We start from the raw sequence: 26,098 nt of genomic DNA on the forward strand, positions 1-26,098 counted from the left end.
TTTAAATTGAACTTACTCATGTTTTAGTAATGTCCTATGTCTATTTTTTTTAGGTTTTTTGCAAGGTAAATAGGGTTAAGTGGCTTGCTCAAGGCTATACAGCTAAGTAATTATTAAGCGTCTGAGGCTGGATTTGAATTCAGGTGCTCCTGACTCCAGGGGTGCTCTATCCACTGCACCACCTAGCCACCCCATTAGTAATGTCCTATGGAGCCCTATGGAGGAAGTATAAAATCTCTACTGACAATCCTCCTAATATGTGAAGGCAGCTATTATGTTTTTATGCTTCCTCTTAAGTCTTTTCTTCTTAGGGCGAAACCCGGGTTCTTTACACTTTTCTTCATATTAAAACTGAACAGTTGGTGGTACAGTGCATAGAGCACTGAACCTGGAGTCAGGAGGTCCAAAGTTGAAATCCAGCCTCAGATGCTTAATAATTATCTAGCTGGTTGACTTTGGGCAGTCACTTAACCCCATTACCTTGCAAAAAAAAACCAACCAAACCTAAAAAAACTAAAACTGAACAGTCTCCTATGATATGGGATAAGGACAGTCTTTACACAGGACCATGGTTATCCAAATTCTACTTTGTTAAAGTTCTGTCTAAAATGTAGAATTTCCAACACAATATTTCCTTTGAGAAAAAATCTAGGAAATTGTGATAATTTACAGCAACTCATTGCAACCTAAGTGGTGAATAAATGCTTCTTGAATACCGAATTAAAGAAGTCAAGCTACCTAAAATTTGTAGGAAATAAAAATATATATTTATATTTACATAAATTTATATTTATATAAACATAAATTCACATTAATATAAACATAAATTTATATTTATATAAACATAAATTTATATCCATATAAATTCATATCAATATCAATTTATATAAATTTATATGTATATAAACATAAATTCACATTAATATAAACATAAATTCATATTAATATAAACATAAATTTATATAAACATAAATTTATATCCATATAAATTTATATCAATATCAATATAAACATAAATTTAGATCTATGTAAACATAAATTTATATCTATATGAACATAAATTCATATCAACATAAACATAAATTCATATTAATATAAACATAAATTTATATTGATATATTTATATCAATATAAATTTATATCTATATAAACATAAATTTATATCAATATAAACAAATTTATATCTGTATAAGCATAAATTTATATCTATATGAACATAAATTCATATCTATATAAACAAATTCATATTAATATAAACATAAATTTATATTGATACATTTATATAAATGTAAATTTATATCTATATAAACATAAATTTATATCTGTATAAACATAAGTTTATATCTATATGAACATAAATTCATATCTATATAAACAAATTTATATCTATATAAACAAATTTATATAAATATAAATTTATATTCATGTTTATATAAACAGTTTATATTTATATAAACAGAAATTTATATTTATATAAACAGAAATTTATACACTTATGTTTATACAAACATAAATTTATATTTGTATAATATAAATTTATATATGCGAAATGCTCGTATTTTTTCACAAATGCAAACCTGCCTCCCCTTTCTTAGATTACTGATTAATGGGTGGTAGTTATAGACACACAGCTTCAGAACGTTTCAAGCCGCAAAACGCCAAAATGCAACCGCTAGAGGCAGTGGCTCCTCCGGGTCCGCAGCTTCTCTCCGGAAGGCCGTACCTCGCGCGCGGGGAACTACGAATCCCAGCGGGCACCGGGAGCGACGTTTGCCCGAGATGCCCCCTAGCCTCGGCTCGGGGATAGGCCGGGGATCGGGCCTCGCGTCCCCGCCGCCGGCCTCCTCCTGTCTCCCTCCCATCCCGTGGCGGGGAGCGGGGCGGGCTGCTGTCCAGGTAGGAGACTCGGCGGACAAGATGGAGCTGCGGAACGTGGACGGCTCCTTTGGAGAAATAGGTCAGTGCGCCGGGGGCATAAAGAGAGGCCGTGTAGCAGGGCCGGGCCGGGCCAGCCCGCCCCCGGGGCTGCGAGGGCCGAGTTCGGCCCGGCTTCTTCGCCTGCTCCGGGACGACGGAAAGCCCGAGCCCCCGGGCCAGAGCTTGGCGTTCCGTTGGCTCCCCGGAGGAACCGCGGGCCCCGCCGAGCTGTTAACGCCCTTGCCGGCCGGGCAGCGGCTCACCTGAGCGCGGCAGCGGCTCACCTGAGCGGGGCAGCGGCTCACCTGAGCGGGGCAGCGGCTCACCTGAGCGGGGCAGCGGCTCACCTGAGCGCGGCAGCGGCTCACCTGAGCGGGGCAGCGGCTCACCTGAGCGCGGCAGCGGCTCACCTGAGCGCGGCAGCGGCTCACCTGAGCGCGGCAGCGGCTCACCTGAGCGGGGCAGCGGCTCACCTGAGCGCGGCAGCGGCTCACCTGAGCGCGGCAGCGGCTCACCTGAGCGGGGCAGCGGCTCACCTGAGCGCGGCAGCGGCTCACCTGAGCGCGGCAGCGGCTCACCTGAGCGGGGCAGCGGCTCACCTGAGCGGGGCAGCGGCTCACCTGAGCGGGGCAGCGGCTCACCTGAGCGGGGCAGCGGCTCACCTGAGCGGGGCAGCGGCTCACCTGAGCGGGGCAGCGGCTCACCTGAGCGCGGCAGCGGCTCACCTGAGCGGGGCAGCGGCTCACCTGAGCGCGGCAGCGGCTCACCTGAGCGCGGGCCGGGGCCATAATTGTAATAAGTGCAATGGAGCTTACAAAGTGGACGAGAATGAGGGGACGCTTAAAAATGCCCTTTTTTAGCCAAGACGCTGTAGACCAAAGGGTAGTCCCGATGTTCAGTTTATCAGTCTGAGTTTCTCATCCTTAAAATGGAATTTATAGCACTTAATTCACGGTGGTGTTAGGAATATTTGTAAAGTGATAAGCAAATCTGTTTTTTTTTAATTTTAGAAGGTTTTATTTGAGTTTTACAATTCCCCCCCCCCAATTTCGCCACCCCCCAGGCAGTTTGTTAGTCTTTACCTCATTCCTATAGTATGCCTTGAGCTAAGTTGAATGTGATGAGAGAGAAATCATATCCTTAAGAAACAAACTATAAGAGATAGCAGAATTACATAATAAGATAGCATTTTTTTCTAAATGAAAGGTGATAGTCCTTGGTCTTTGTTCAAACTACGCAATTCTTTTTTTTAATTAAAGATTTTATTTATTTTGAGTTTTACAGTTTTTGCCCTAATCTTACTTCCCTCCCCCACCCTCCACAGAAGGCAATTTGTCAGTCTTTACTTTGTTTGCCATGTTATACATTGATCCAAATTGAGTGTGATGAGAGAGAAATCATATCCTTAAGGAAGAAACAAAAAAGTCTAAGAGATAACAAGATCAGATAATAAAATATCAGCTTTTTTCTAAATTAAAGGAAATAGCCCTTGGTCTTTGTTCAAATTCCACAGTTCTTTCTCTGGATGCAGATGGGATTCTCCATTGCAGACAGCCCGAAATTGTCCCTGATTGTTGCACTGATGGAATGAGTGAGTCCATCAAGGCGCCCCCATGTTGTTGTTAGAGTGTACAATGTTGTTCTGGTTCTACTCATCTCCCTCAGCATCAGTTCATGCAAATCCCTCCAGGCTTCCCTGAAATCCCGTCCCTCCTGGTTTCTAATAGAACAATAGTGTTCCATGACATACATATACCACAGTTTGCTAAGCCATTCCCCAATGGAAGGACATTTACTTGATTTCCAATTCTTTGCCGCCACAAACAGGGCTGCTATGAATATCTTTGTACAAGTTATCAAACTCCACAGTTCTTTCTCAGGATACAGATGGCATTCTCCATCGCAGATAGCCCCAAATTGTGCCTGATTTGATTTGCAAATCTTAAAGCTTTGCAGAAATGGCTAGTTGTTATTATTTTGATTCCTTGTAAGTACTTTAAATTGGGTATTATTTGATTCTTGTCTTTATTTTTCTCAGATGCTTTATGCTTAACAAATTCTTGTTAAATGAATTGCATTGTGGCATAATATTGAATATCTTTTGCCATATGAAAAAATTTGCTGAAGCTCCAAATAATTTTAGTGCAGTCACCTTTTTGCAGAAAGGGGCTTTCATTCATTAATTAATAGGAGAATTGAAAGTCAGAAGACCTGGATTTGTAGCATTAATACTGCAGGACCAAGTGCCATTCCCCTAACCTCTTAAGAGCAGCTTCCTGAACTGTAAAATTGAAATAATAATATTTATATTGTGAACTTCAGTGGGCTTTTATGAGGAAAAGGTTTTATAAATCTTAGCATTATTTAATGTGATGTATTATTTAATAAAGACCAGCTTATTATGTTTGATAGGAAACCAAGCAAGTTAAACATTGTAGTCTCTTTGGGAAAGTATTTTTATACAAGTACAACTGAATAAATATTGAATGAATATTTAAAATACATAATTTTTTTAAAATTTTGAGTTTTACAAATTTTCCCCATCTTGCTTCACCCCCATCCACAGAAGGCAATTTGTCAGTCTTTACATCGTTTCCATGGTATACACTGATCCAAATTGAATGTGATGAGAGAGAAATCATATCCTTAAGGAAGAAACATAAAGTATAAGAGAAAGCAAGATCAGACAATAAGATATCAGTTTTTTTTTCCTAAATTAAAGGTAATAGGCCTTGGTCTTTGTTCAAACTCCATAGTTCTTTCAGGATACAGATGGTATTCTCCTTGCAAACAGCCCCAAATTGTCCCTGATTGTTGCACTGATGGAAAGAGTGAGTCCATCAAGGTTAATCATCACCCCCATGTTGCTGTTAGGGTATACAGAGTTTTTCTGGTTCTGCTCATCTTACTCCGCATCATGAACTCCTAACTTTTTTCAGAGTTCAGTTTATTCTTCTTGACTTTCACACTTTCCCAATGGTACTTCCTTTTTTTTTTTTTTTAAACTTAAAGGCAATGGGGTTAAGTGATTTGCCTAAGGTCAACACAGCTAGGTAATTATTAGGTGTCTGAGGTCACATTTGAATTCAGGCTCACCTAACTCCAGGGCCAATGCTCTATCCATTGGGCCACCTAAGCTGCTCCCCTCTCCCTATACCCCCCCCAAGGTATTTCTTAATTCTCCTTCTTCTTCCCTAAACTACATACAATACTCTACTGACAAACTCTAGCAGATAGTTTTGTTAATAACTGTATTTAACTCAGAAAAAATAATGCTGAGCAGTGTTTTTTTATATACAATATTGATGAATAAACTATATATGGGCAATTCATAGTAGCTGTTGTACTTTTGGGCCTAAATGAGATAGGGAGACCAAATCTTAAACTATAAAGGGATTCATCCCCATTAGAAGGAACCTAAAGGTTTTACCAGTTTGTCAAAGGAATGTGTGACACAAAAAATGATTGAGAACACCTGTTAATGAACATTGTTGAATCCATGAACCTAACACATACTGTTTATTTATGATAAATGACTATAAGGAAAATATGGGAAATCAGCCATCTGTGAAGCAGAAAAGATCAATGAATCAAACCTTTAACTTGTACCTATTATGCTTTTTGAAACATTTTTTATGCTACATTTAATCACCAAAATATAAATAAGTAAATTTCCATGCACAAAGAAAAACCCCAAAAGAGGATTTTATGAAATTGTGACTTTTTGTTTCATACTGGTTACTTTAAGATATAGGCATTATACACATATATTTATATTTTTATTAAATAAATTATGTGCATAACTTTCAAAATTGTCATCCTTGTCAGTACTTCCTTCTGTTTTTTTCTTTGCATTTTCAGCCGTGTTATGTTGGCCTCCCTTTGTTTTTGGCACCAATCTCCCTCTGATTCAACTTTCACCCTTTAAAAACTCAGAGAAAAAAAAGGAGGGAAAAAACCAAACCATTGTAATGAATTAGTATAGTCAAGCAAAAGGAATCTGCAAAAAAAAAAGTATATCTCTTTATCATGTGTCTATCACTTCTCTGTCATGTGGTAGGTAAAATGCTTCACTGAAAGGTCTTCTTTTGATCCTCTTTCAAAGTTGTCTTTCTTTATTGTTGATATTCTTGTAAAAATTGTTCTTCTCTTTCTTACTTCATGTGGCATCACTTCATATTACCCAGGAGCCTCTGAAATTGTCTCTATTAAAATTTCTAACGGTACAACAATATTCTAACCTCCATTTGTCTCAATTTGTTCAGCAATTTCTCAAATGTCTAAGAGGCAACCTCTTCCACTTTTAACCTCTTCTACCTTATTTCTCTCTTGAATCTGATTTCTCTATCAAACTCTTTCTGTGTTCAACTCTTTTTTTAATCTCTTAGATAAGAATGAGATTTATCAATGAGCATCTACCCCTTTCTCCATGTTTGTATATTCTTCTTAAGCACTCCAATTAGGAGAAAAAAAAATAGGTTTCATTTTCTTTTTCATTCTCTTTACACCAGTATGTTTCTCTTAACCTTCCCTTCTTTTTCCCCTCTCCAGACCTTCAGAATAAATAAATGCAATGACAAACCATAATTCCAGAGGACCAAAGATGACGTATGCTACCTACTTCCTGACAGAGAAGTGATGGACTAAGGATTCAAGACAAGACATACATTTTTAGTCTTGGCTAATGTGGGAATTTAATTTTCTTTGTTTGATTATGCACAGTTATTATTTTATAAGGGCTTATTTTTTCATTTTTGTACAGTTAGATTTCAGGAAGATAGGAGGAAGGGAAAATAAATGCTTGTTAAACGAAAGAGATACTAAAGTTTTGAAGATAGAGATCATTATACAGCTTCTTCAGATTCTCAAATAAATATTTCTTTTCTGTGTTTCTCTGGATTCTTATTTTTGTATTTCAGAGTTCCTAAACAGCCCTGGTCTTTTCATCAGAAATGCTGGAAAATTCTTTATTACATTAAAGGTCCATTTCCTCCCATTTAGGATTATGCTCAGCTTTGAAAAGTAAATTATCTCTGGTTGTTCATCTATTTCTTTTGCCTGTTAAAATATTGCATTCCAAGATCTTTTGATTTTTTTTAAATTTTAATAGTATTTTGTTTTCTTTAACTACATGTAGAGACATTTGTCTTTGCAAAATTTTCTTCCTACTTTCCCTCCTCACTCCTCAAGACAGTTAACAATTTAATATACATTATTCATGCACAATCATTATAAACATTTCCATATTAGTCATATTGTGAAAGAAGAATCAGAACAAAAGGAAAAAATGAGAAAGAAGAAACAAATTTAAAAAAAAGTGAAAATAGTATGCTTTAATCTACATTAAAATGCCATAATTTTTTCTCTGGATGTGGATGACATTTTCCATCACTAGTCTTTTACAATTATTTTTGATTACTTTAATGTCTGTTATACTTAAATATTTGGATTTTATTAGAAACTTCCACATCTTTCAGAGTGTTTTTTTTTCCTTTGATATAGGGGCTCTATTTATTGTCTGTGACATTTCTGAATTTTTTCCTGTTGGAATACCTTTCCAGATATAATTGATGGATTATTTTTTTAAGGTTTTAAATTTATTTTTATTAAATATATTATTTGAGTTTTACAATTTTCCCCCAATCTTGCTTCCCTCCCCCTGCCCCCCCACAGAAAGCACTTTGTCTTTACTTTGTTTCCATGTTGTACCTTGATCCAAATTGGGTGTGATGAGAGAGAAATCTTATCCTTAAAGAGAAGAGAAGTCTAAGAGGTAACAAGATCAGACAATAAGATATCTGTTTTTTTTTTTCTAAAATAAAGGGAATAGTCCTTGCACTTTGTTCCAACTCCACAGCTCCTTATCTGGATACAGATGGTACTCTCCTTTGCAGACAGCCCAAAATTGTTCCCGATTGTTGCACTGATGGAATGAGCAAGTCCTTCAAGGTTGAACATCACTCCCATGTTGCTGTTAGGGTGTACAGTGTTTTTCTGGTTCTGCTTAAATTGATGGATTATTTAACTCTTCATTTTTTCCCTCTGATTCTAATAGATCTGGGCAGTTTTCCTTAATGATTTTTTTTAATATAGTGTCAAGACTTTTAAAAAATGATGGTTTTTAGAGAGTCCAGTGATTCTTAAAATTTTTTTCCTTGACCTGTTTTCCAGATCTTTTTTTATATTTTTGTGTTTCTGATGTCATTCTTTTTTTCTAATTTTTAAATCTTTAGATTTTGTGTGAATTGGATTTAAGTGAGGCAGAATTGCACAAAGTTGTCAGCCTCACTCTCTCTTCCAGAGTCATCGAAGTCCAGTGTCAAGACAAAAGTCAAGATGACTGACGATGGCCCCGGAATGCAATGGATGACCTTAGCATCTCCAATGTCTGGCTAAACTCTCAGCGTTCCACAGCACCTGCTTCAGCTGCCTTCATGGCCATTAGAACAAATTGTTCTCATCCTCCCATTCCACCAGGGGAAGTCTTCACATACTTGGGGTAGATACTGCCCTAATTCACCAACAGATTTTGAGGCCTGTCAGCCTGCTTTAGCCTGTCTGCTGAGACGGTTTTACTGGGGTGTGGCCGCTGTGCAAACTACAGCTTCTTGGAGCCACAGGTGAGAGTTGAGTGCCAGGTGGACACCAAAGGTGCTGGTCTTCCCTGAACATTCCACATTATTCCTGGTACATTGTAGACACTTAACAACGTTAACTGACTGCTTAACCAATTCAAGGGTATAATGGAGGCAGGGTCCTACAGATTTGAAACATGCTCCAAAGCTGCATGAGTCACCACTTTCTGCCCTGCTAGATGTGGTGGTGGTGGTTGTGGTGGTCCCTATATATTATCCATACTATGTTATCTTTCTATGCCATGACTAAGTTTTTATTTTATTAACTGTTGACAGATAAATGTCTCTTTTGTTGCAATATTGCACCTATATCAACCTAAGTCAGGTCCATCCAGGGAAAAATAGGAAATTTATAGTTTATCCAAGTGGATTTGGTTGTGCTGGTTTTCTTCAGCTCTATTGCACAGCACATGAGTAAGGGTAGGAGAGGAGGTCAATAGTGAGAATGATCCAGGGTTGGGGTTTGGCAAGATTTGAGCATCAGTAGGAAAGGGAGGATGTAGAAGATTCAAGAATAGAGAAGAGCATAATGGTTCCTATTAGAAAGAGAGAATAGTGAAGATAGATTGAAGTTTAAGCGGAGTAAGAAAAGTTTGGCCATTCTTACAAGATCTAATGCAATTAACTTATGTAGAATAAAATCATAATTACTGCGACATTCTGTAATTCTATCCATTAGAGCTTTCAAAGGCATTTTATTTACTCACTACTTGTAATGAACAGACTACTATATAGAGGCACAAGATATTTTTTCTGACTTTCTAACCTAACATATCTTTATAATATTGTTGAATGTTCATTTCAGAACCTCAGCCAAGAATAGTGAAATCATTTTATTGTTCAGCTCCCTAAAAGAAGAGAGTTAGTGTGGAGTGATATTTTTGCCATCTTCTCAGACTTTGAGGAAGGAATAGTCATTTTCAGTCTGAAGATTGTGGGAAGGTTTTCTGGAGAAATGAATCCTTGAATTATGAGAAAGATTTCAATAGGCATAGATATGGAAGGAGGATGTGTGGAGAGTTAGAGAATTGAGATTAAAGAAATTAATTTGAGAAATATTAGTTCACTGGAATGTAAAGAATTTGAAAAGGGAATAATAAAAAATAAGGCTATTGGAATTAGTGACTAGTAACTTGGAGTGTTATATTTTTTAGTGTTTTCCATTCTGCTTACTTCTCTTTGTATCAGTTCATCTACATCTTTTCATGCTTCTCTGTATTTATCATGTTTGTCTTTTTTAAAATTACAGTAATGTTCCATTACATTCTTATGCTTTAGTTTGTTTAGCTGCTTTTCACTTGATTGCCATTTACTTTATTTACAATTCTTTGTTACCCTATAAAGTTCATCTTTAAATATTTTGTTATAAATGGTGCCTTTTTGTGAAGTGAAGGAAGTGAATAAGAAAAGTGTATTTAAAAGATTTTATTCTTTTTTTATTTAATAACTCCCAATGTGATGATGATGATGCCCATCATCAGTATACACTGCAACCCATCCTTCTCTTCTCATTCAGTATGCCTACCTATAGTTTATAAGAAAATCATCTACCTACTATGCTTTATGCTTTTTTTTATATTTTGTGAATACCAGTAAGACAATTGAGGTGTTCAGTTATTGTTGTTTTTTAAAATATAAAATAATAAAATAGCAGAAAGCAAAAAATCCTGCCATAGTTCAGAGGAAAAAAGTAGATAAATACTATACTAAATTTCCATAAAAGTATTATTCTTTTGCTTTAACATTTATAGTCAATGACTCAAATGGATCTAATTTTTTAAGGAACAGTAAATTTGATTAAAAGCTCTCTAATTTTCAAAGACAACCAAGTCTAAATAACCAGATCATAAAAATAAAGTGAATTATTCTACTCCTCAAATTGGCACTGTGGCCCCAACCCTTAAGAAATGTGGTCTTGGGGCGGCTAGGTAGCATAGTGGCTAAAGAACCGGCCTTAGAGTCAGGAGTACCTGGGTTCAAATCTGGTCTCAAACACTTAATAATTACCTAGCTGTGTGGCCTTAACCCCATTTGCCTTGCAAAAAAAAAACCTAAAAAAAAAAAGAAATGTGGTCTTTGGGAGTGACTAGGTGGCACAGTAGATAGACCCTGAAGTCAGGAGGACCTGAGTTCAAATCCATACTAAGATAATTAAAAAGAAAAGAAAAGTAATATTATCTTTAAATATAGGAACTTTGTAATAGATACATCAGATATTGAAATCCAATGTCAGAACAGGACATCTTGTGATATTAATTGGATTCAGAAATGCATAAAACATATAGTAGTTAGTTTCAAGTATATATATATATATATATATATATACATATATATATATATATATATATATATATATATATATATATTCTTTTTTTAAGGATTTTGCCAGGCAAATGGGGTTAAGTGGTTTGCCCAAGGCGACACAGTTAGGTAATTATTAAGTGTCTGAGGATGGATTTGAATTCAGGTACTCCTGACTCCAGGGCTGGTGCTCTATCTACTGCATCACCTAGCCACCCCCATGTACCTCTTATATTTTATATTTATATATTTACAATATTTTATATTATAGTATGTAGCACATAATAGGCACATAGATGCTTAAATGCTTGTTATAGAGACTTCTGGCCAAGATGGCGGAGAGAAGACAGGCACAGTTCTAAAATCTCCTGATCTTTCCCCATCTATCATATGAAACAAACCTCTTAACAGAAATCTGACCCACAAAACTCAGAAAGAAAAGCCAGCAGAAAGAACATTTACCTCAGGATTTGTCTCCCTCAGCAGCTTTGGATGAATTTGGGCCAGTGAGTCTGAGTGCAGAGGGTGGATCAGCCAGATTAGCCCTTGAATTGGAGCTGGGGAATCTGAGGGCCCAAAAACCAGACCTGCTGGATCAGTGGTGAGGCAAGACAGCTGGGGCTTGAGTCAACAAGGGAGCAGAGGCACGCTGACCCTCTGGAGCTTGCCAACAGGGCTGGGGGGGAGAGTTCCAGTGTAGGATAGCTGGGGACACACCATTACTGGGCTCCTCTGGTCTGAGGCCTCTTCCCAGAACAAACAATAGCAGACTACTTCTGCCTCAAACACAGGTGTGTGAGTAGAAGAACCAGCCCAGTTGACAATAGGGAGAGGAATGACTTCAAACCAGGGTAAAGCTCACCATTGATTGAAGGCAAAAGGATTCATTAGCTCCAACTCCTCCAAGCTAAAGGAGAAGGCCTCAATCAAGGTCACAGACACTCCAGAGAAGGCAACCAGCACCTCCTACTGGCCAGCCAGAGAAATTGCACTCAGTAAAGCCTCTATCGATTCCAAGCCCCTGTGAACCAGCCCTCCCCAACTCAAGGTCTTAGCAAAATGAAGAAGGGTCAGCGGAAAGGTGGATCCATAGAAAAATTCTTGGAAGGGAAAGACCCTAACTCAGAGAGACCTAGAACCTCTGAGAATACAATCTGATCTTCAGCACAGAAAGACTTGAAGAAATAAGGAAGGAGTTTAAAAATCAACAGGAAAATTTGGGAGAGACAATACCTTGTAACAAGAAAACAAATCCTTAGAAAATACAATTAGACAAATACAAAATGAGAATAAATCTCTCAGGTCATCAATTAGACAAATACAAAATGAGAACAATTCTCTCAGATCCTCAATTGGGCAAATGCAAAAAGAAAATAATTCTCTCAAAACCTCAATTGGTCGAAAGCTCTTTCAAAAATAGAATTGACCAATTGAAAAAGGAGTTGCAAAAGGTTAATGAAGAAAACTCCTCTCTCTAAAAAAAAAGAACAGAGTCTGCAGAAACTAATAATTCTATGAGACAGCAAGAGCCAGTTAAACAAAATCAAAAAATAGAAAAAAATAGAAGAAAATGTAAAATACCTCATCAGCAAAACCACTGACCTTGAGAACAGGTCAAGGAGGAACAACCTGAAAATTACTGGACTTCCTGAAAACATTGAAAAGAAAAAAAGCCTGGACTTAATATTACAGGATCTAGTGATGGAAAATTACCCTGATATCATGGAACCAGAGGGCAAAGTAGTTATTGAAAGAATACATCTGGGTGGCTAGGATAAAGTGTATAAAGCACTGGCCCTGGAGTCAGAAGTACCTGGGTTCAAATCTGGTCTCAGACATTTAATAATTACCTAGTTGTGTGGCCTTGGGCAAGCCACTTAACCCCCTTTGCCTTGAAAAAAAAACCTAAAAAAAAAGAATACATCAGTCTCATCCAGAAAAAGATCTTAAAATGAAAACACCAAGGAATGTTGTGGCCAAATTCCAGAACTATCAGATAAAAGAGATAATCCTGCAAGTAGCCAGAAAGAAACAATTTAGATATCAAGGAGCCACAGTAAGGATTACATGAGACCTGGCTGCATCAATATTAAGGGATTGAAGGGCCTGGAATGAGATATTTCGAAGAGCAAGGGAGCTTGGAATGCAGCCAAGAATCCACTATCCCACAAAGCTGAGCCTTCTCTTCCAGGGAAAAAGATGGGCATTTAATGAAATGGAAAAATTCCAAAAATTCCTGATTAAAAGACCAGAGCTAAATAGAAAATTTGGACATCAAACAGGAGGTTCAAGAGACACATGAAAAGGTTTAAAAAAAAAAAAAAGGGGAGGTGGTAAAAGAAAAAAAATCAGCTATCCAATAAATTGAAACTGGCTATATTGCAGCATAGGGAAAAAGATTTTCATAAATCTTGAGAATTGTAACTCTAACAGAAAGAATATATCTAGCCAGAAGTGATGGACATTCATGACCTATCCATGAGACTGTTAACCAATGAGATATAACTGGCTTTTACCCCCACTTGGGAGAAAGACTCTAATAACTCTCAAGAATTTTAACTCTATTAGATAGAATGTACTTAACTAGAAGTGACAGATACTCAGAATTTTCTGTGACCCAGATAGAATGATCTAAAAAACACTACCTCCTTAAAAAGGGGGACAGGAAGGAGATGGGAGGAGGGAGGGGATTGAATGGGGTAAATCTCATTACACTAAGATGTACAAAATACCTATGGTAATAGAGGGGAAGAAGGGAGGAGATAAGAAACACCTGAATCTTCTTCTCATCAGACTTGGCTTAAAGTCAATTTATACATACTTAGTTAACTTAAAAAACATCTAACCTTTCAAGTATTAAAAGGGGAAAAGGGGAGGGGGGACAGAGAAAGGGAGGGAGAATGGGGAAAAAAGGAGAACAAAAGGAAGGGAAGGGAAAGGGGAAAGAAAGGGGAGGGGTGATATAGGAGGGCAAACACACTGAAGGGGGTGGTATTCAGAAACAAAATACTGGGGAATACAGATAAAGGGGGAAAGGGGGAAAATACAAACAGAGGGAAGATAACACAGAGGGCAATAAAGAATTCGTAATCATAACTTTGAATGTGAATGGGATGAACTCTCCCTTAAAATGTAAGCGAATAGCAGAGTGGATTAAAAACAAGAATCTGACGATATGCTGCTTATAAGAAACTCATTTGAAGCAGAGAAATACATATAAAGGTAAAAGGTTGGAACAAAATATATTTTGCTTCAGCTGAAATTAAAAAAGCAAGGGTAGTAATCCTTATCTCAGACAAAGCAGCAGCAAAAATAACTTTAAAAGAGATAAGGAAGGAAACTTTGTACTCCTAAAAGGTACCATAGATAATAAAGCTATTTCAGTATTGAATATATATGCACCCAATGGGACAGCATCCAAATTCTTAGAGAAGCTGAAAGAACTACAGGAAGACATAGACAGCAAAACTCTACTAGTGGGAGGCCTCAACTTCCCACTCAGATCTAGATAAATCAAATCATAAAAATAAAGAAGAAAGAAGTTAAGGAGGTAAATAGATTGTTAGAAAAACTAGATATGGTAGACTTGTGGAAATTGAATGGGGATAGAAAGGAATATACCTTTTTTCTCTGCAGTACATGGAACTTATAAATATTGACCATGTACTAGGACATAAAAACCTAATGATCAACAGCAGAAAGGCAGAAATAGTGAATACAACTTTCTCAGATTATGATGCAATAAAAGTCATATGCAATATTGGGCCAAGGGGATATAGACCCAGAATCAATTGGAAACTGAATAACCTAATTTTAAAGAATGAGTGGACCAAAAAACAAATTATAGAAAGAATTACTGGGGCAGCTAGGTGGCGCAATGGATAAAGCACCGGTCCTGGAGTCAGGAGTACCTGGGTTCAAATCCAGTCTCAGACCCTTAATAATTACCTAGCTGTGTGGCCTTGGGCAAGCCACTTAACCCCATTTGCCTTGCAAAAATGTAAAAAAAAATTAACCATTTTATCCTAGATAATGATAATAATGAAACAACATACCAAAACCTATGGGATTCACTCAAAGCAGTTCTCAGGGGATATATTATAGCTTTAAATGCTTATGTGAATAAATTGGAGAAAGGAAATCAATGAACTAAACATGCAACTCAAAAAATTAGAGAAAGAACAAATTAAAAATCCCCAATTAAATACCAAATTAGAAATTCTAAAAATTTAAGGAGAAATTAATAAAATTGAAAGCAAGAAAACTATTGAATTAATAAAGCAAAAAGTTGGTATTATGAAAAAAACAATAAAATTGATAAACCTCTGGTCAATTTGATTTTTAAAAATGAAGAAAATCAGATTCCTAGTATCATAAATGAAAAAGGTGAACTCACCACCAATGAGAAGGAAATTAAAGTAATAATTCAAAATTATTTTGCCCAACTCTATGCCAATAAATTTGATAATCTAAGTGAAATGGATGAATATTTACAGGTTAAATGAAGAGGAGATTAAATACCTAAACAACGCTATCTCAGAAAAAAAAATTCAACAAGCCATCATTGAAGTCCCCAAGAAAAAAATCTCCAGGGCCTGATGGATTCACAAGTGAATTCTACCAAACATTTAAGGAACAATTAGTTCTGATCCTATATAAACTCTTTGGAAAAATAGGGAAAGATGGAACTTTGCCTAACTCTTTCTATGAAACCAATATGGTGCTGTTACCTAAACCAGGAAAAGTTAAAACAGAGAAAGAAAATTATAGACCTATCTCCCTGATGAATATAGATGCAAAAATCTTAAATAAAATCTTAGCAAAATGATTACAAGTTATCACTAGGATAATACATTATGATCAAGTAGGATTTATCCCAGGAATGCAGGGTTGGTTCAATATTAGGAAAATTGTTAGTATACTCAATTTTATCAGCAAACCTATCAGAAATTATATGATATCAATAGATGCTGAAAAAACTTTTGACAAAATACAGCATCCATTCCTACTAAAAGCACTAGAGAGTGTAGGAATAAATGGATTGTTCCTTAAAATAATTAGTAGTATCTATCTGAAACCATCAACAAGCATTATATTCAATGAGGAGAGGCTAGAGGCATTCCCAATAAGATCAGGGGTGAAACAAGGGTGCCCATTATCACCACTACTATTCAATTAGAAATGTTAGCTTCAGCAATTAGAGAAGAAAAAGAAATTGAAGGAATTAGAATTGGGAAGGAAGAGAAAAAACTCACTCTTTGTAGATGACATGATGAGAATCCCAAGAAATCATCCAAAAAACTACTGGAAACAATTAGCAATTTTAGCAGAGTTGCAGCTTATAAAATAAACCCTCATAAATCCTCAACTTTTCTATATATGTCTAGCAAGATACAGCAGGAAAAGCTAGAAAGAGAAATCCCATTCAAAGTAACCTCAGGCAATATAAAATACCTGGGAGTCTATTTTCCAAGACAGACTCAGAAACTTGTTGAAAACAATTATAAAACACTACTCACAAAAATTAAATCAGATTTAAATAACTGGGCAAATATCAACTGCTCATGGATAGGTAGAGCTAATATAATAAAAATGACAAATCTACCAAAACTAAACTACCTGTTTAGTGCCCTATCAATCAAAATTCCAAAAAATTACTTTACTGAGCTAGAAAAAATTGTAAGTAAATTCATATGGAGAAATAAAAAGTCAAGAATTTCCAGGAGCTTAATGAAAGAAAGTACAAAAGAAGGTGGCTTAGCCCTGCCTGATCTAAAATTGTATTAAAAAGCATCAGTCATCAAAACTGTGGTATTGGCTAAGAAATAGAGTGGTGGGCCAGTGGAATAGACTAGGTGCAAAAGCAGGAGACAATTCTAGTAATCTGCTGTTTGATGAACCCAAAAAGTACAGCTATTGGGATAAAAACTCTTGATAAAAACTGCTGGGAAAATTTGAAGTTAGTATGGAAGAAACTTAGATTAGACCAACACCTAACACCCTTTACCAAGATAAGATTCAAATGGTTATAGGACTTAGACATAAAAAACAATACTATAAGCAAATTAGAAGATCAAGGACTAGTTTACCTGTCAGATCTATGGAAAGGGGAACAGTTTATGACTAAGGAAGTGTTGTAGAACATCACCAAATCCAACTAGATGATTTCGATTACATTAAACTAAAAAGTTTTTGCACAGATAAAACCAATGTAACCAAGATCAAAAGAAATGTAGTAAATTGGGAAACAATCTTTACAACTAATGATTCTGACAAAGGACTCATTTCTAAAATATACAGAGAACTGAGTCATATTTTTAAAACAAAAAGGCATTCCCCAATTGACAAATGGTCAAAGGATATGCAAAGACAATTTGCAGGTAAGGAGATCAAAGTAATCTATAGCCATATGATAAAATGCTCTAAATCATTAATTATTAGAGAAATGCAAATTAAATCTTCTCTGAGGTACCACCTCAAACCTCTCAGATTGGCCAGTATGACCAGGAAGGATAATGATCATTGTTGGAAGGGATGTGGGAAATCTGGGACACTAATTATACTGTTGGTGGAGCTGTGAACTCATCAAACCCTTCTGGAGAGCTATTTGGAACTATGCCCAAAGGGCAACAAAAATGTGCATACCCTTTGACCCAGCAATACCACTACTGGGTCTATACCCTGAAGAGATGAGGAAAAAGGGTAAAAACATTACTTGTGCAAAAATATTTATAGCAGCCCTGTTTGTGGTGGCAAAGAATTGGAAATCCAGTAAATGTCCTTCAATTGGGGAATGGCTTAGCAAACTGTGGTATATGTATGTCATGGAACACTATTGTTCTATTAGAAACCAAGAGGGACGGGATTTCAGGGAAGCATGGAGGGATTTGCATGAACTGATGCTAAGTGAGATGAGCAGAACTAGAAAAACACTGTACACCCTAACAGCAACATGGGAGTGATGTTCAAACTTGAAGGACTTGCTCATTCCATCAGTGCAACAATCAGGAACAATTTTGGGCTGTCTGCAAAGGAGAGTGCCATCTGTATCCAGATAAGGAGCTGTGGAGTTTGAACAAAGTCCAAGGACTATTCCCTTCAATTTAGGGAAAAAATACCAGATATCTTATTGTCTGATCTTGTTACCTTTTAGACTTCTTGTCTCTTCCTTAAGGCTATGATTTCTCTCTTATCACACTCAATTTGGATCAATGGACAACATTGGAAACAAAGTAAAGACTGACAGATTCCTTCCCGGGGGGGGGGGGGGGAGTAACATTGGGGGGAAAATTGTAAAGCTCAAATAATATCTTTAATAAAAAAACAATAAAAAAATAAAAAAATGCTTGTTATCCCATTTCTTTCTTTTTTTATATATTTTTGCAAGCCAATGGCGTTAAGTAGCTTGCCCAAGGTCACACAGCTAGATAATTAAGTGTCTGAGACTGGATTTGAACTCAGGTACTCCTGACTCCAGGGCCAGTGTTCTATCCACTGTGCCACCTAGCTGCCCCTATCCCATTTCTACTTTAAAATTTTTTTATGTTCTCTATTTCTAGGTTGCTTTCCTCCCTTTAGAGAACCCAACATATACTGTACATAAGACATTTTGCAAAACAGATATTTTGTGGACAGTATATGTGGGACATATAGTACTGAACTCGGCATTAGAAATCAAAAATAAATTTTGCCTCTATTTCTAAGGACATAATTTTCTTAACTCCAAAATGAGAGCAGGTGTACTTATTGTATGAGAAATAAAAGAGTGGTGGTTGTTGGGAGTGTTTAAGGGCTCCTTTTTTCTTCCTAGGATTCTGGGTGGATCGGACACCCGTTCATGAAGCTGCCCAACAGGGGGAAACCTTGCAGCTTCAGCAACTGATTGAGAATGGTGCTTGTGTCAACCTGACCACGGTGGACTCCATCACACCTCTGCATGAGGCTAGCCTTCAGGGTCAGACACAATGTGTGAAACTTCTGCTGGCCGCTGGAGCCCAGGTTGGTTATCTTGGTATGGAGACAGTTTTACAGGGAAGGGCTACTCAATCTATTTCTGAGGAGATGCTTTTGATAGTGGCTATTTTTTTGCATCTTTGATGCTCTACTTATGTGCCATCTTCTGATCATGCATGTGGGTAGCTTAGTTGAAATGAAGGAATATTATGAGAATGGAAGAAGTTGATGAACTGGGAGACAAATATGTTTAACGAGATATCAGTATTTTTTTTTAAGGGTTTGGTGTAGAAGAGGAATACTACGAGCTGTGTACTGATTCCTTTTTAACAGTGTTACTACAGATAAGTAGAGGAGGGGAATGCTGTGATGTGGCTTATTTAGATTTTAGCAAAGCTTTTGGTAGGGTATTCTTGTGGAGAAGATAGAGATATGGATTAGATGACAATACAATCAGATTAATCAGAACTGGTTTTATGGTTAGACTTGAAGTAGTTGTTAATGTCTTGGTGTCAACCATTAAAGTTCCTTAATGCTCCTTGTTTGACCCTATATTGTTTTAACACTTTTGATAACAAATTATTTGGATAAAGGCATAGTTGGTATACTCCTCTTATTTGCAGATGGCACAAAGCTTGAAGGAGTAGCTAACTTGGTGGATGTCACAGAGGGAACAATCTCATGATTTTTCCTTTTAGTTTTTGATTCTTTTTTTTAAGATTTTTATTTATTTAAAGCAGTAGGGTTAAGTGACTTGCCCTAGGTCACACAGGCAATTATTAAGCATCTGAAGTCACATTTGAACTCAGGTTCTCCTGACTCCAGAGCTGGTGCTGTGTCTACTGTGCCATCCAGCTGCCCCATAGATGAAACAATTTTGACAGATGTAGCGATGAGCCAAATGTTATTAGATGATTTTTGGTATAGATAAATTTAACGTCTTGCATTTGGGTACAAAAAAATTCAGTTCTATAAGTACAGTAATGGAGAACTATGTAGTTAAATATTACTTGTTCTGAAAAATTCAAGTCAGTAGTGTGACATGATAGCCAAAAAACATCAGTGGGCTGCATTAAGATGGGGCATAGCTTCCAGGAATTGGGTGGTGATAGTCCCCCTGCACATTGCCCTTAGACTTCATTTGAAATATTTGAAAACCACAGTTTAAGAAGAACCGTATAAGCTAAAGAGTATGCAGAGGAGGATATCCAGATCTGGTGGGCCATGAGTCTGTCATATAAAATTAGTAGAAGGAACTGGGCATGTTTAACTTGGAGAAATGACTATTCAGTCTTCTTTTAACTATCTTTTCTGTTTTTTTGGTTTTTGCAATGCAATTGGGGTTAAGTGACTTGCTCAAGGTCACACAGCTAGGTAATTATTAAGTGTCTGAGGCCAGATTTTGAACTCAGGTCTTCCTGACTCCAGGGCTGGTGCTCTATCCACTATGCCACCTAACTGCCCCCTTAACTACCTTTTGATTTTTAGCTGTTTCTAAGTATTTGAAGGGTTGTTTAGTGGAAGAGGGATTAGATTTGTTTTGTCCTTAGAGGGCCAAACCAGTAGCAGTGGGTCTAAGTTACTACAAGAGGCAAATTTAGGCTTGACATCAGGAACAATTTCCTAACAATTAGGGTTGTCCAAATGTATAACAGTCTAACTTGAGAGGCATTAGGTTCACCTTCCTTGGAGATCTTGGAGTAGAGGCTGGACAGTCACTTGTTAAGTATACATAATGGGAATTCTTTTTGGTGTATTGGTTAGATTAGATACCCAATGAGGTGATTTCCAACTCTTAAATTCTGTGATTTTTTTGTGATCTAGTGGATTATAACAAATTATTGATCTAACAATCTCAGATGAAGACAGTATTAATAATATAGGTTAAATTTAAAACTGGATTGTAAACTTGTGTGCATGACTATCTTTTCATGAGTGCATATGGATTGTATACATGTATGCATGACTGTTTACATGCATGCATTTATATAACCTATATCAGATTGCTTACTGTCTTGGGGAGGGACAGAGAAAAAAATTTGAAACTAAAAATCTTATTTAAAAAATGAATGTTGAAGTGTAATTGGTAAAAAAAAACTACTTTTTTCCAAAAAAAGTAGATCATGTCTATTTTTTTTCTCTTTGAGAGTTATTGTTAAACATTTACCAGCATGTCATTGCTTAAATTAAATTTATCATTTCCTTGACCCTCACTGTATTCCATAGGTCTTTAATTTGATCAAAGAACAGAACTGAATTCTCTGTTAAGAAAGAGATCCTTAGGGGTGGCTAGGTGGCATAGTAGAACATATTTTAATGAAAAAAATACCTAAACTTATAATCAGAAGTTTAAATCTAGACTTAGGTTTATTTTTTCACTGGTGTGACTGTGGACTTAACTCATTTCAGCAAGCATTTACTAACTGCTTAATGTATGCTAAACTCAATATTAAAACAGAAATAAAACCCATCTCTGCCCTTTAGGAGTTTATAGATTTTTTTTCTGACCCTCAATTTTTTCATGTATAAAAGATGAAATTAGATCACTACTTATATCATAAGGTTGCTATGAAAAGTTCTATAAACTGTAAAATATCACATCAATATTCAGCATTATTATTTACTATTAACTAAGGGGCCTCTGCTGAACAAATTTCTCATAGATTTTGTGATGTATAATATATGGCAAAATACTTTGTAATTATAAAGTACTATATAAATGAACTTAAAAAATAAGTACCTCAAAGACTTTTTCAGTAAGAGAGATTATTCACGTATAGCGAGATTAATATTACCAAGCAATATTTTCCATTGTGTGTGTATGTGTGTGTGTGTTTATGTGTGTGTATGTGTGTATATATGTGTGTCTGTGTGGCTATGTATGTGTTTATGTTTATGTGTTTCTGTTGTTTGTCTGTTTTCTTTTTTCCCCTCTTGAGGTGGATGCCCGGAACATTGATGGCAGTACCCCTCTTTGTGATGCCTGTTCCTCAGGCAGCATTGAATGTGTGAAGCTGCTGCTTTCTCATGGGGCAAAAGTCAACCCACCACTGTATACTGCATCTCCACTACATGAAGCTTGCATGAGTGGTGAGTAGTCATCTGTGGAGCCTTACTGACCTAGTGTTCTTTTATAGTCTTTTTTTTTTTAAGGCTCCATGTCAATCAATCAAGAAACATTTATTAAGGGTCTACTATGTCCCAAACATTGTGCTTGTTATATTAGGGACATAAAAGGAGACAAAAGACAGTCCCTGCCCTCAAGGGAACTGAATGGAAGAGACCAAATACAAGCAAATATGTATAAAGAAACCTGTACATAAGATATAGAAGAAATAATTAACAAAAAAGAAGGCACCAACATTGAGAGAGATTAGAGAAAGTTTTCTGTAGAAGATGGGATTTTATTTGGAACTTTAAAAAGTCAGAGAGGGTAGTAAACAAATTTGAGGATATAGAGCAGTCCAGCTAGAGAAAATGGCTAGAGTTCAGAGATAGAGGGACTTTTTCATGGGACAGCCAGGAGATCAGTGAAACAGAATCAAAGAATATGTGTCAGGGAATAACAGTGACTAGAAAGGTAGGAGGGGACTAGATTATGAAAGGTTTGAATCTCAATAGTCACTTTAGTGACTGAATAGAGAATAGATCGAGTAGGGAGAGAATTAAGGCAGCTGACAGACCCATCAGCAGGCTATTGCAAGTGTGAGGTGGTAAGAGCTTATACTAGAATCATGGCAATGTCAGAGGAGAGAAGGGGGGCATATTAGAGACATATTAGAGAGGTTGCATATTAATGTTTTTGTCCTTCATTTTGGAAGAAGATCACAATATTAGGGAGGTGATGCCATGACAAACATGTGAAATGGATTTGAGTGAGGGGGTGCTGTGCTAAGTCACCACCTCACTTTCTCCTCCAGAGCCATCTGGGTCCAGTGACCAAATATGAATCAGGATGCCTGGAGATGGCCCTGGATGCAGGGCAACCAGAGTTAAGTGGCTTGCCCAGGATCATACAGCTAGTAAGTAGCAATTGTCTAAGGCTAGATTCAAACTCCTGTCCTTCTGAATCCAAGGCCAGTGTTCTATCCACTGTGCCACCTTGGCAACAGATATGGGTCTGAAAGATTAGAAATAATGAGCTCAGGATGACTCCTATGTTTTGAGCCTGAGGGACTGGGAGGATGATGGGTGGGGAATGTTTAGGGGAAAAGAAAGTGACACATTTTGAATTGAGATATCTATTGGATATCCAGTTCAAGATTTCTGCAAGGCAATTAATTGGAGGTGCCAGAGATTGGGGGGAAGGAAAAGTAGATTTGAGAATTATCATCATACAGTTGGTAATTAAATCAATGGGACACATACAGTTAGGAGGTGAGGTTTGGATGATGATCTAGCAAAGGAAACGAGAATGGGAGTGGTCAAATAGGAGAACTAGGAGAGAGTGGTGTTCTGGAAGCCTCTTTAGGCTTTAGGAAGAGAGTGTCAAAGAGCAGGGAGTGATTAGCATTGTCAAAAGTTGAGATTGATCAAGAATGAGGATCGAGAAATATTGTCACGGGCGGCTAGGTGGCGCAGTGAATAGAGCACCAGCCTTGGAGTCAGAAGTACCTGGGTTCAAATCTGACCTCAGACACTTAATAATTACCTATCTGTGTGGCCTTGGGCAAGCCACTTAGCCCCATTGCCTTGAAAAATCTAAAAAAAAAAAGAGAGAGAGAGAGAAACATTGTCACACTGGATGTGAAAACTAAGCAATCTGTTTCAATGGAATGAAAAGATCAGAAGCTGTATTATAAAGGATGAGCAACAGTCTGAGATATGTATTGTAGATTATTGTAGATGACCTTTTTGAGTTTAGCTTTACGAAGGACTAAAGAGATACAGGACAATAGTTAGTAGAAGTGGAAGGATTAAGTGAGGGGAAATGTGGGCATGCTTGTAAGGAATGAGCCAATAGACAGGGAGAGATTGAAAATAAGTGAAAGAGTAGGGATGGAGGTGCAGCTTAGGTGGTGTAGTGGATAGAGCACCGGCCCTGGAGTCAGGAGTACCTAAGTTCAAATGTGGCCTCAGTCACTTAATAATTACCTAGCTGTGTGACCTTGGGCAAGCCACTTAACCCCATTTGCCTTGCAAAAAGAAAAATTAAAAAAAAAAGAAAGAGTTGGGATGAGGAGGTAGCCTATTGGAGGAGAGGGGATGGAATGGGATTGTTAAAACAAGTAGAGGGATTAGCCTTGGTAAAAAGTAAGGCCACTTCATCATATGAAATGGTTGAAGAAAGAAAGAGTGGTAGAAAGCATCTGAATTAGAAGAGATAAAGACAAGGGGAAGTAGAGAGAGCTCACAGAATGGTCTCAAATTTTTTTCTGTAAAAATGAGCATAAAAATGAGCAAGGGAAGACCATGGGAAGTTTAAGGAAGACGAAAAGTTTGGAAAGTGCTTTTGGAGAGTGAGATAAAAGAGGTATACTAGAATTACCTAGCATTAGTGACAGCCCAGTTGGGATTATGTAAGGAACTCAGAATGGTTGTATGATTTTCTTCATCTTTGTTCAACAGTATATGTGTAGGAGCAAAAACAGCAAAAGATAGAAATAATCCAAGTAATCCAAGACTGAGATTTTCACTGGATGTAAGCGGCAATATGATGAAGGTAGAGATTCAAGAGAGGAGGACAATGTGGAGCTGAATTTGTTCACCAAAGGGTCAGGATGGGTAAGAGAGGAGAGAGTAGCCAGGGTAGGGAAGATGGTCTATGAGAGAATTCAAGAGTCAGAGGATTGGAAATCATGGTGACGATGAAGAGTAGGATTATATAAGGAAAGGCGAAAGGAGAGATGAAAAGCCAATAGTTTATGATTGGGTAAGGGAATTTTGGAATTCTTGAACATAGAGGTAGAACATTTGCAGGTCATGGCAAGATCAAAACTGTGACCACCTTTCTCTGTAGTTATGAGGTAGGGTTGTAGAAATAGATCATGGAAGTGAGTAACTTGAGGAACTGAGTGGTTACGGCATGTGAGGGAGAGTCAATACATATGTTGTACATATGTTGAAGTCCCTTAATATGAGGGTAGGAATTAGGGAGGAGAGACAAATTGTGAACCAGGTACTAAACTCATTGATGAAGAAAGGGGAATGATCAGTGTAGACATCAGCTGCCAGGATATCGATTTGATTGGGTAGAAGAAATGAGTATCATAAAACTCTAAAGGAGAAGAGATGGAGGCAGAGAAAGAACCTTGAAGAAGCAGTGGGGGAGAGCAAGAGAATTACAACTCCCCTGCTTCATTCCAGGAGAATGAGAAGAAAGCTGCAGGCAGGAATTCTGTGTTGACACAGGGGAGGCCAGGTTTCATTAAGAGCTGAAGTAGGGGGGCAGCTAGGTGGCGAAGTGGATAGACCACCAACCCTGGAGTCCAGCCTCAGATACTTAATAATAACCTAGCTGTGTGACCTTGAGCAAGTCATTTAACCCCATTGTTAAAAAAAAAAAGATTTGAGTTAGATAGAAAGAGTGGATGAGAAAAAGATTCAAGTTGAAGGTATGTTTGTGGCCTAAGGAAAAGGCATTTCAGGGGCAACTAGATGGTGCAGTGGACAGAGCATCAGCCCTGGAGTCAGGAGGACCTAAATTCAAATTCAGCCTCAGACACGTAGTACTTACTTAGCTCTGTGATCTTGGGCAAATCACTTAACCCCCATTGCCTTGCAAAAAAAAAATGAATAAGCATTTTAGAGGGCACATTGACCTAGGAAGCGTGATATTAAAACTTTGGGGTAGGAGGGCTGAGAGGTATGACAATGAGGAATCAGAGAGTAATGTGGGGAATCAGAGGAAGTGGGGAATGGGGTTTGGATAATGATCTTCATGAGTTCAGAGTCTATAGAAAAAGCTTCAAGCTGCTTCTCAGTGGCTTGACATATTTCCTATCTTTTTTTTTAATTTATTTTTTATTCTCATTTTGTACAAATTTTTCTTTACATTAATAAAATATACTTGTTTACAAGTAAACAAAATACCCCTCCCCCCATGACTATAGATAGACTTGCTTGGGCAAAAAAGTAAAGGGGGGAGAAAAAAAATTAAAATTAAAAAAAATAATAGTAATAATTGTAGCTATGGCCAGGTGGCGCAATGGACGAAGCACCAGCCCTGGAGCCACTAGCACCCGAGTCCATATCCAGCCTCGTAAACCCAATAATCACCCAGCCATGTGACATGCAAGCCACCCGATCCCCACTGCCCTGCAAAAACCAAAAAGAAGAAAAAAAAAGACCCA

General features: G+C 37.3%; 1 protein-coding gene across 1 annotated transcript in view; it reads left to right on the plus strand.

Annotated features, from left to right (window-relative positions):
• The first annotated feature begins 1,686 nt into the window (after positions 1–1,686).
• Positions 1,687–26,098, plus strand: part of ASB13 (ankyrin repeat and SOCS box containing 13) — a 41,288-nt gene continuing 16,876 nt past the window's right edge. Inside the window, exons 1-3 of the mRNA XM_074194914.1 lie at positions 1,687–1,957; positions 18,664–18,851; positions 21,746–21,896. Coding sequence (XP_074051015.1) covers positions 1,780–1,957; positions 18,664–18,851; positions 21,746–21,896 — 517 coding nt within the window. The 5' untranslated portion in view covers positions 1,687–1,779. The remainder of the gene's footprint in view (positions 1,958–18,663; positions 18,852–21,745; positions 21,897–26,098) is intronic.

The sequence above is a fragment of the Macrotis lagotis genome, chromosome 7 (genome assembly GCF_037893015.1).
Source record: "Macrotis lagotis isolate mMagLag1 chromosome 7, bilby.v1.9.chrom.fasta, whole genome shotgun sequence".
Lineage (NCBI taxonomy): Eukaryota > Metazoa > Chordata > Mammalia > Peramelemorphia > Peramelidae > Macrotis > Macrotis lagotis.